The 12,311-nt window shown below is 40.2% G+C and overlaps 1 protein-coding gene across 4 annotated transcripts in view; it reads left to right on the top strand.

Moving 5' to 3' along the window:
* LOC109484922 (myosin-8-like) overlaps positions 1-4,380 on the top strand; it is a 14,494-nt gene extending 10,114 nt beyond the window's left edge. For all 4 annotated transcript variants that reach the window (XM_019788275.1, XM_019788276.1, XM_019788277.1 and 1 more), the window contains 2 exons: positions 1,655-1,782; positions 2,892-4,380. In XM_019788275.1, coding sequence (XP_019643834.1) covers positions 1,655-1,782; positions 2,892-3,099 — 336 coding nt within the window. In that variant the 3' untranslated portion in view covers positions 3,100-4,380. The remainder of the gene's footprint in view (positions 1-1,654; positions 1,783-2,891) is intronic.
* Positions 4,381-12,311: the final 7,931 nt, after the last annotated feature.

Raw genomic sequence — 12,311 nt, 5'->3', positions numbered from 1 at the left:
TTAAGGATTTAGATCCTTGAGTAACATTGTCAGCGATCCTGTGTACTAACTTAACTTGTACATATTGTTAAATANAAACCTTTTAGGACAATGTCTGACAAGCATAGCAAAAAGTTATTACATGTAAGGCCATGTTGATTTGATTATATGGATGACATCCTCCGGGAGCCCCAAAACTGATGCGCGCGTGCGAATAAAAAAAGTTTTGCAAAAAAAAGTTACTTTTCATTATGAAATCTATGTGGTCATGAGGGTTGAGCAAATGGCACAGAATATGGTTTGGCGAATAATCTAGTCTTCAAGTTCATTTCTTTACAATTTCGTCTTTTTTCGTTTGATTTTGGCATTCTACGACATTGGTATAGTTTTTATTAATTTTTTGTTTTTTGGTATATTTTTGCTCATTTTGCAACTGTTTTGTACGATTTACAGTATGGTTGAAAACTTTTTTTTTGGAAACGGCCGAAAATTCATGCGGGCGCGGATGTCATCCATATAATAAAATCAACATGGCCTTACTGGTCGTTCTTCATATGTACATGTAGGTCAGGGTATATGTAGAGGCTCCGATTTGGTAGAATCGGCGTTAGGGTCTGGTATTAGGGTTACAGGTTTCCCATTTACATAGTCTAAATTTCAAGACGATCCATAATCTAAATTGACATGAATCAAAGTTGAAACGTTCTGTCTTTTAATCGAGTATATTACAGACTCCGATCGCGATTTCTAACGATTCTACCAGATCGGAGTCTGTGTGCGTGGCAGGTATCGATTAAATCTTAAGGATTGATCCTTGAGTAACATTGTCAGCGATCCTGTGTACTAACTTAACTTGTACATATTGTTAAATATAAACCTTTTAGGACAATGTCTGACAAGCATAGCAAAAATTATTACATGTAAGGCCATGTTGATTTGATTATATGGATGACATCCTCCGGGAGCCCCAAAACTGATGCGCGCGTGCGAATAAAAAAAAAGTTTTGCAAAAAAAAAAAAGTTCTTTTCATTATGAAATCTATGTGGTCATGAGGGTTGAGCAAATGGCACAGAATATGGTTTGGCGAATAATCTAGTCTTCAAGTTCATTTCTTTACAATTTCGTCTTTTTTCGTTTGATTTTGGCATTCTACGACATTGGTATAGTTTTTATTAATTTTTTTGTTTTTTTGGTATATTTTTGCTCATTTTGCAACTGTTTTGTACGATTTACAGTATGGCTGAAAACTTTTTTTTTGAAACGGCCGAAAATTCATGCGCGCGCGGATGTCATCCATATAATCAAATCAACATGGCCTAATTGCATATGCATTTTTGGCACAAAAATGGTATAGCCACTCTTACCTCTCCGTATAGGGACATTTTGTTTCCAGTGTGTATGTCTGTTTGCTTGTGTGGCAATAGTAATTTTTTGTATCATAAGAAGTGAGGGGGGATGGCGTAACCACAGAATGACAGGAAGGTCAAAATGGTCTCCCTATTGCCAGTGACAGTGGAATATGAACAGAATCTGTGAGAAATTTATAACATAAATGAATAAAGCAAGAAGTTAACAAGTCTAAATACTTCTTGGAGGTGTGAAATCTTTGATTTGCTGTTCTGATTCGATCTTGAATGATGCCTGTTACCGACAGCTTACTGCCCTCGCTTCCAGGTGTTGTTTTTGGAGACAGAAGTTCAGAAGAGGGACCAGAAGGCGAAACAGCTGGAGGCTCAGCTGACCATTTCACTGGGAGAGATCAGGAGGAAGGAGTCATCCGAGAGACAGGAGCCTTCGCACAGGTAACCAGCATCAATGGGGTTGGGTGGCGTAGCGGTAGATGTAGCATTGAACTGATGAGAGGTCCCGGGTTCGAATCCTACCCATGTCACCGATCTTGTGCCCTTGGGAAAGGCACTTAACACGACCTTCCTCTCTCTACTCAGGTGAAAATGAGTACCTAGCTTTTGCTAGGGACGTCCCTCGGATAGGACGTTAATAAATGGAGGTCCCGTGTTTGTGGTCCAGGGCCACACCCCACGCACGTTAAAGAACCCACCACACCTTTTGAAAAGAGTAGAGGCATGCCCCGGTGTGCGATGGTCCAAATATTTATCTGATTATTCACTACGGACTCCAGGAAGAGTAGTGTGAATTCACACTAATGGAGATCACAAACAAACAAACAAACAAACAAACAAACAAACAATCAATGGTGGACCGTTTAAGATTACTGATACACATGTAACTTCACTAGTTGATGTAAATTATGACTGCATACGTTTATACATACACTATATTACAGTGTCACATAGGATGACCTAGCTGAAATTTCTTCTGAATAGCCTAATGTAGTTCTGGATATTAGATACATGTTGTATGTGTCAACCCCAGATTATGTTATCATAACTGAGAACACTGTATTGTATATCACAATAAGTTGTCATAGGCTCTTCAGACATGAACAAAGCATGCCTGGAGAAGTATTGAACATGGTCTAGACAATAACTATTTACAAGTTAGGGGTCTTCACCTCTGCCCTCTTGCATGCACATTTGAAGAATTTGAACCAGCTTACACCAAGGAGGTTAACTTTAATAAGACAGACTGTTTTTATTACAAGTTCCTTGCTTTTAAGCTTAAAAGCTTATACAAATCTTGTGGTAGTCCTGTAACGGGGGGGAGGGGGTTATAAGCGCTACCAACTGACCCGGCCAATGGGTCAAGACCTTTTAGCTGATTCAGTAGGAGCGTCGGATTGTAAGCTGGTGCCCGGGGGCCGTGGGTTCGAACCCCGGACCAGAAGGGTTTTTATCTGTATCTACTGCTGGCCTGTTTCTTACAGTCCTTCACAATCGAAGATGAATGTCAGAGTCCAAATCTAACCTGATTGAAACATATACATCCACAGAAAACACCAGGATAGATCAGCCAACAGTACACAGGAGGGACACCGTGCTCGATCAGGGACCTGGGGAGCGGAGTCCAGGGGAAGCAGGAGTTCCAGTCACAGAGAGGAGGGGCCGAGGTCTGACAAGTCCTCCAGCTCCAGTGGCAGCAGACACTCCATCATGAAGGAGTATGACATCAACAGTAGTAAGGCCTGCAGTATCATGTAGAGACATCTGAGAGGAATACTGTCAACGCTGCTACCAGTAGTGTGAAAGACGTAAAAATTCGCGTAAATTATCGTCTTGCAACAAGACACTTTGTGACAAAAATCCAAAGTCCACACTTAACTGCAACGTGTACTTTTGAGCGAACATGGCATGCAGCAGCAGTGGCAAGTGTCAGACAGAGACTCTGATCTTGTAGAATCAGCAGTTCTACTGTTAGAGATCCCAATCAGAGTCTCTGTCATCAGAATCTGAGATCTGGATGCTAATGTGTTAGGGAAAAGGTAAAAAGTGATCTCGAACCAGTTACGCTCATTGAAGAGCTACTCTTCCACTGGTCGTGACAGAGAAGACAGACGCTATGTACAGTATTTATTGGTTCATTGTACTGAGGAAATTCCCCTAGCTCTTTTCGACAAGCACAATGAACAGAGGACCTGACGGCTTTACGTCCCGTCCGAAGGACTGCGACCCTTAACAGTAGCGTGCATGTCGGGTGAGCGACAACAGCAGGGATTCGAACTCCCAACCTCTTAGTCCAGAGGCAGGATCGCTAACCACTGGAATACTCATGCTACTGGGTGGTTTACCATTTACAAAATGCTAAATTGTAAGTAAATCCATTTACCCGAAGTTGAAAAATTTTGTCTATCTTTTAAGCAAATATCTTGAAATTTACAGACCCCAGTCGGGATATCTGCAGGTAGAATTGCAGACTCTACCAGATCAGAGTCTACAACGACACAAATAAAGTTACTGCAGAGACTATGACAGGTTCTATGATGTAACAGAGTATTAGCTATGTAGGAGGGCAGCTGGTTCACTGCACTATGACTTCTGAGTCTTTTGTGTATTTTTTGCAGCAAAAATCAAACTTTTTAAACTTTATTTTAAACTTTCTTGACTTTAAAGTTTAAAGAGAGGTTTTATTGAAACTACTAGTACATGTAAAAGAAGGGGCAGCTAGATGTACATGTAGATTGATATGATGTAGCCACCGTCGTTCAGATAATTGTGGAACTGTAAGAGCTGTACATAAAACAGTACATTGGGTCTTTAGCTACTGAAAGTGTGGTAGTCTAGTAATAGCCGAAGTCTGTCGAATCCGACTTAACCATTTTCCAACTCTGTCCCGAATGCAAATTTGCAGAACCAGTGGTCCAGTGGATATCAAAACGAGAAACACTTCAATATTTCGTTCAAAGCATTCAGGACTGTGTAAAGTAAAGGTGTTTTGTGTTAAAACCAAATGTAATGCTGTCATCTATTAAAATAAAAGATTAAAGGAATACATTTTTGAGGTTGAATGATATTTATGGCTTCACCACTATAGTTTTTCTCACGTTTCTTTTTCTCCTCCTGCCATTTCTTTAAACTGATTCAACTTCTTCATTTTTGGGCCAAATAACATGGAATTTGGTATGAAGGTTAAGTGGGCAAATACCCCCACTTTATTTTTATGTTTTCGATACAGGCATTTAAAATTGTTTTATTTGTTTTCTTTTGCCATTTTCGGACAAAATATGTACATTTTGGGTCCTGGAGACCTGGTATTACACTCAAATCACTGAAATTTGGCCTAGGCATGCTTTATATATCTATCAACAACAATTCATTATAATTTTTGGCATACTTTTATAATTTGGGACTTTTTGACTGTTTTAGATCACAATTTACAATATAGTTAGGGATGACTATCCATGAGTCATCTGTCTGGCATGCACAGCAAGCAACCAATCGGCATGCAGTTTTCCTCTATTCTTCTTGCTGATTGGCTGCTGGGATATAATTGGGTTAACTCCATAAACAGCTGCACAACCCATACCATATTGAGGTAGGTACTACTGCAAGTGTTTTGGTAGGTATGTCAATCTTTCCTGCTCAAGCATTGAAATGCAGGGCACAAACACTTTTTTATCTTGAAAATCAACAGTTAACATTATGCAACTAAAAATCCTAACCAATAATGTAGGGTATAGCTATCCAACTGTTATATTCTTTGTTATTTGTCACTTCATACTACAGTTATATCGATGTAAAACATGGTTTTCCCTTGTATTCTCCTTCTTTCCCTGCCATGTCCTAAAATGTGTAGTGAAGCCATGCTGAATTTGCTCCAAAGCAAATGTCGGCCTTTCTAGTTTAGAACAATATCTGTAAGGCAAATAATGGTATTAATGATACTAGTCTAATATACGCTAAAATGCAAATTATGATACTGAAGTTGGTAAGATCACACCGGTGTTCAATCTAACTTAATTACTTGATTGAGAAAATGCAAATTATGGTGATTCCGTATCAGGTGGTAAGACCACGTTGCTGCTCAGAGTAAGATGGCAAGTCACGGTGCTTGGACAGGGAAAAACTCGGTGGTTAAGATTCGTCTTTAAAGACGAGCTACGCCCGTTTAAGGTGGTGAGTCGCATTTAACATTGTCCTTTGTGTTCTCGTGACTATTTGGGCCGAACTTGTTGCAATGAAATGAAGCTAAAACACAGAATGGCGTGAATTATTTGCGCCGGTGACTATTCCCTGTGTTTAAACCTGCACTTAGTAAAGCCGCCGTCTGGGGGCGTTTTTTTTTCATGTCCGCTTTGAACAAGGAGGTTGAACTAACATTAGATACACTATTTTTATGGTCATTGTATAAAACGGTTAACTGCATGACAGAATGTTTGATTTATAAAATTTTGGAGTAGATGTGCAACTTCTTTTTTCAATGTGGAGGCTCCGCCGACTCTCTGTGCGTTTTGTATGTAAAGAAGGTCCCATCAGGCCTTTCTACGGGGATGCAGGTCGTAGAATTCGGCAGAAAAGAAAGTAAAATTGGCCAGTCAAACCTCTGTCAAGGCGGCCAAACTCCCCTGGCAAATATTCTCCTATATAGTCATCGTAGTTAGTCTGGTAGAGACTACCCTCGGCCTCCAACCCCCTTACCAGCTTACACAGCTGAATCATGTCGCCACTTTCCGTCTACAATAGGGAAGGGAGGGAAGACCTCAGTCTCTCCTGGTAGGGTAGGTCTCTGACGTTCAGAGGGTGTTTGGTGTCCCTTCTTTTCACTTCTTCAGTGCCCGCTCCAGCCGGAAATATTTATTTATTTAAATTGCCAACACTGCAATACAGTGGAAGCCCTGGCAGCTGAGCTGATGTCGGGCCCCACATTATGAAATACATACATAAACTCACACACACACATCATAACACAATAAAGTCACAAATCACAGAAATCTCTTATACTTACAATCCATAACCTAGGCTAATGACAGTATAAAAAAGTAACAATACAACTCAGTATGGTAGGAGGCCAGAGGTCATTCAAATATATAATATTTCAATATTTACAGTGTTGTAGGAATAGATGGAAGCCAGAAATAAGACCCCCACAGTGGTACTGTCCTTGTGTCAAGTTTGTGGAAAGCTCTCTTAACTACCAAACCTACCTGCATCCAGTTGGCTTTCTTGGATACCTTCTGCCACAGCGAGTGTTTACATCCCAAAAGTTGAGGATGCCTCACCCATGTGTTAATTGTAAGCGTGGACCTCTCCTTGGTGCTGAACTCACCATCAGTATTGCAGTATTTCTTCTTCTTCTTCTTCTTTTTGGGTACCCTCGAACAACCCCTGTACGGGATATCACTGAGGGGGGGAAGCGGTACACGGGTTAGGGCAGGGAGGCTTCTACCCTGGCCTTAAAAGCCTCCACTGTCGGTGCCCTCACCACTGGGCCCGGCAGCTGGTTCCACTCGCTTACCGTGCGGGGAAAAAAAGTAAACTTAAAACAGTCTTTGCGTGCTGCGAGTAGCTGGTATTTGTAATCATGGCTACCTCTGGTCCTTTTCTGGGCAGGTTTCAGGTATTTGTCATGTGGAATATTAATAGCACCATGGATGATCTTATATAATGTGGTAAGGCGTACATGTCGCCTCCTGGCTGACAAAAGCGGCCATTTCAAACTTAACAACATTTGTGTTACACTACTTGTCTGTCTATTTGCGTGAAGGTTGAGTCTGTTGTCCATCAGGACCCCCATATCTTTTTCCTCCTCTGTTTCCTGAATTGTTTTACTGTTTTATATGCATTAGGCCACAGCAAATAATTTTTATGGATGACATCAGCGTGCACATTAATTTTCGCCTGATTTTGGAAAAAAAAAAGAAATTTTGTTGCTCTCTGACAGTGGTCAACATGCTGAAAATGGGTAAAGATGTCTGTTGCCATGCCAGAACTTGAATGGCAAAAAAACCTGGAGAGGAGACAATAAAAGGCTATGATTTAATTAATTTTTTTTTTACTTTGATGCAGTGGTATGTCATTCTAGCTGTGTATATGTGATGTTCCCACATCAAAAAACCATTTGTACAGATGATTGAGTCAAAATTTGAAAATGTAGGAACCTTGTTTTTTTGGCCCGGCTATTTTATCGCCCGCTCGCATTAGATTTGGAGTCTGTAGAGGATGTCATCCATAAAAATTACTTGCTGTGGCCTTGTATATGTCATCTTTTCCCATAATGTTGGACTGTCAATATGAGATGTGTTTGAATGCTGTCGTACTCATCAGATGCTTTAATCGCATTCTGTGTGTTGTTGGTGACTGTTCTGAGGTATTTTATGTGAGATGTACTTCATGCAATTTTCCATTGTCATATGCTATGTTTACCAATATGTTTACTTTTGATTGAATGTTGACTGTAATTTTGCTCTGCTCTTCATTTTCCCCAATGCAGAAATGGTCTTGCCCCCAACCCAAAGCAGCTCGGTTAGGTTAAGCTGATATTCATGTTCGAGTTCGGGCGTGTGTCTGCAAGATTGCCACAGACTTGTTTCGAACCCGAATCATGTTCCACCATGTTCGATATGACGTCATTCGAATAGAATGCGTGTTCGAATTCGGGGTTACTGGCGGTCATTTGTATGTTTCCTCTGTACACCCGCGTTGTTACGCATTTTATTCATGGAGTATGACCTACAACTGTAAACGGCTTTACGCGCAGCTGAAAACAGCATAATTGATCTTTAGAGTAATCCATGTTTACGTATTATCACTTTTTTATCAAAATTGTCCGAGGCTATTTTGCATATAAGTCGATATTTTTTAACTGTGGCGATTTTTTAACGAAAAATGACAGAAAAAAAGCTGTTTCTGTCGTTTTTGGCCCAAAAAAACAATATAACTGTCATTTAAAACAAAATAGCCTCGGACAAAAATAATAAATAGGGGGTTGGCTTTCTACTTGTAAAATATCATGATGAAAGGTGTTGTTACCGCGTGCGCGTAAAGCCATGAAGTAAACAGCTTTTTTAACCAAAATGTTGATTTTTAACCCAAAAATCCAGAAGTAGTAAAAACAAAACCTTTATTCAATGTGTTTCAAGTACTACTAGAACTGTGTGAAGTTTAGTTGTGGTGCGACCAAGCTATCAAAAGTTACAGGCATATGTATGAAATACTACTCATAATATGCCATAGGCTGCCTTAACCCAACCGAGAGGTTTAAGAACTCAAACAAATGTGAAAATGATGTGAATATTGCAATCAATGCATGATGCTCTGTGAGTAATTGTCAGACGCATGTACATGTACTGTCTAGTATTTGGGCTGTGATTTTTCTGAATGTGTATTTCTTTTATACCCCAGGCATGAGATGCTGCTAATGTATAGCTGACATTGTGGGACCTTTCTCCTGTGTGCTGCGGGACCTGTCAGCTATCCTGTGTACCTGTTCACATCTGTCAGCTATCCTGGTTTCCTGGAGGATATGCCTGTGTTTCTGAGGGACCTGTCTCCTATCTTAGCAAGAGAAGAGAACATCGGACGCGGTGTGAGTTGGCTTTTATTTATAAACTCTTTCAAAAATGGGGTCTGCATGCCGCAATGCGTAATCAGCCATTTTAGGTTTACATAATGGATTTAGTCACCGTTGATCTAGTCACCGTTAAACTGTCATCTGTGCGATAAAACGTCCAGCCAGTACAAGTAAACTGTAATATACGTGGTCGTTGCTTTGCAGCATTCTGCACCTTGCCATTTCAACTTTGCATAATTTGAAGGCGAACAACTCTGATTGAATATCAAATGTAATCTACGTGAAACCAACTTGAACAAATGTAAATCACAGTTGCTGCATTACAAAATTTAGCACACCAAGCATGATCGGTACCTCCCATACAGACCCTTAAAAATGACAAGGAAAGATGTTGGGAAAGGGCAAGTTTGCGATCCTCTGAATTTTTCATTCTAAGCACCATTGTTGAAACTCTGAGCTAGGCACTCCCAGCTATTTGTCATTTCTGGAAGAGTTCATATTCCTATTTAATATTTAGTTTAAGGTTGTGACTAATCTTTTATTACGAATATGATGGAAAACACAGTACATTTTCCCATTTAGAAGAGCACTTGTAATGAATGATTGCCTGCTGTTTCATTCTAGCAAATCAAACCTTAATGCCCATAACTAATAAAAAATACCAGTACGTACAAAAGGCAATTTACAAAGATATCTAAAAGCTGAAATCTAGCAGTGGTTTGTTTGGTCCAGCAAACCAACGTCTAATGCATGTTAAGGCCACACCAATTTAATTTGTTGGTTCTCGGATTTTTTCACAAAAAATTATGAAGCGACAGGGCAAAAAAAGGTCCTTTTATAACCCCAAACTCAGCTATCTATCTGGATATACATGTATTTTCAACAGCATTTGTAATCAAACTGTTTTCCCTGATATCCTCTTCATCATCATAAATATCCACCCTTTTAAAAACCATTTCTATTACTGATATGTTACTTAGTATAATAGTGAGAATGTGAAGAAAAGAAAATGTACATGTTTAGGCATATAAAAGCAGTCAAAATGGCATTATGATCATGAATTCTAGCTGTTAATGTTTACTGGTGAAGATGTACAACATGTACATGCACAGTCAAGATTTGGCATTTGTTGGTATCTGACAAAAGTGTTTTCTGATTTCTAAAATAATACAGTAACTATGATTTGGAACATATGACAGTACAAAATGTAAACTTAGCAAGGAAAGTCCAGAATATGAAATGATCAAAACAATGACAAAACTGTGTTATGATTTGTCCTTTTTAAACTCCTTTCTGAAAAAGAAATTGTCCTTTGTGTGAAGAAATGACAATACTAGAAGTATACATGGTCAAGCAATCATTAATTTAAAAGAAAAAGATTATTAAACATTCAAAGATGAATAATCTATCCAAGCACTAAAACACAAAATTGATATGGTTACAAATTTAAATGAGGTGAAACATTGCAAGAGACATTTTCGTTAGGCCTAGGAAAATAAATGTTGTGTTTCCTGTTTCCCGACCGACCCTAAAAAAAACCGCCGACCCTAGCCTTATTTTTGTGTGGACCCCTGCATATTGCTGAACCAAAACATTTTGCACGACGCTACCGAGAGAATCGCTGTCATTGGTGGAACATCGTGCGCCCCGCTAGCGTTTTGAAGTCGTGTAAACAACGCTAATAATTTGTCTGATTTGTTTGTAAAACAAAGCCATCGACTCCGAAAATAAGTTTAAAAGCCGATACATTTACGGGGTTTAAGGAAAAAGGAGTCCAGTCCGATTGGCGGAAAAAGCAGTCCAGTCCGATTTTGGGGTGGAAAAAGCAGTCCGGTGGTTTCTACCAAATTTTACGAAAGACCATAGGCACAATTTTTTCTTGACTATTCAGAGTTTGTATGGGAACTTGAATTAGCATATATGTGACTCACTATATGCTGCCTTAACCCTTAATTCAGGCAGCCTTGGGTGAGGAATAGCGGACAACTGATTTACACCTCTTGGGACCACCGAAAAGTAGTTTCTATACATACAGGTCACCTATCCACAATAAACAAAAGTTAATTATTAAGGGATTCTTTCTTACAATTGTACTTCCGGTACTTACATGCTTGTCGGTGTAATGCAAAGTCTGCCATACGTGGCTTTAGCAGGGGCCGGCTGGATGTTGGGCAGCTGGCAACCGTAAAGCGATTTAATCAGGCTACTTGCAAGCAGGATCGGCCCTGTAAATCTCGTCAGTTGACCGCTTCATCTTTTGACTAATTATTATTACTTATATGTAAGTAATAATCCGGAGGCATGATGATGATGATGATATGTAAGTTACAGACTGTAAGTTCCCATGCAAACTCTAAGTACTCATAGAAACTCTAAGTTCCCATACAAACTCTAAGTACTCATAGAAACTCTAAGTACCCATAGAAACTCGAAGTACTCATAGAAACTCGAAGTACTCATAGAAACTCGAAGTACACACACAATAAAAAATTGTGCCTATGGTCTTTCGTAAAATTTCGTACAAACCACCGGACTGCTTTTTCCACCCCAAAATCGGACTGGGCTGCTTTTTCCGCCAATCGGACTGGACTCCTTTTTCCATAAACCCACATTTACGAACTAATCGTAGAAAATTCCCTACCGTACTGCACCATCAGCATGCGGCGGCCGCAAAAATTCGGCAACGCGAAAGAAAAATGTCTGGTCCATGATAGCAGTATTTCTCATAAAAATAATGTATATGATTTATTTTTCCCCCTTTGTCGGTCTTTTAGTCCCAAAACGTCTAAAAAAGCGGAAATTTGCCCATAAAACCGGACGAGAAAAGGTAGCTATCTAGCCTGTGTATACAAGCTCTCGGCCGGGGGGCGGCAACCTAGGGCGGCGGCCGCCAGGAGCGCGATTTAGTCAGGCTAGTAGCTATCGACGTAAACAAAATTATAAGCACATGGCGAAAATCAGCAAAATCGGCAACGGGACAGAAAAATGCCTGGTCCATTTATCGATATTTACCATGAAAATGTCGTCTGTGGTGTATTTTTCCTCTGATGTGAGTTTTTAGGTCGCAAAACCTCTAAAAAAGCAGAAATTTGCCCACGAAAACGGACTGGCAAGGCATTCACGAGTTACACATTCCCAGGATCCTTTGCGCCCAGGGTAGGTCACGTGGGCGTCAGGGTAGGGAAAGGTCGCGGTAAACCACGTGACTCATCCTCGGCTCTGGTCGGAAGAAGTCGGAAGTGTTCGCGAGCGCTCGGAAATTTCAAAAATGGCTGACACCACTGCCGGCGGCGGGAGGTACGTAGTTTTTCACGGCGTTCGTACGGCAAAGCGGCATCGAATTTTTGCTCCATGACTATCGGTATGGGATAGGATAGGGTTGATTCAACACACTACGTGAAAATGT

This window comes from Branchiostoma belcheri, unplaced genomic scaffold (assembly GCF_001625305.1).
Source record: "Branchiostoma belcheri isolate BF01 breed outbred unplaced genomic scaffold, Haploidv18h27 scaffold71, whole genome shotgun sequence".
Classification (NCBI taxonomy): domain Eukaryota; kingdom Metazoa; phylum Chordata; class Leptocardii; order Amphioxiformes; family Branchiostomatidae; genus Branchiostoma; species Branchiostoma belcheri.
This window is presented reverse-complemented; position numbering and strand designations above follow the sequence as displayed.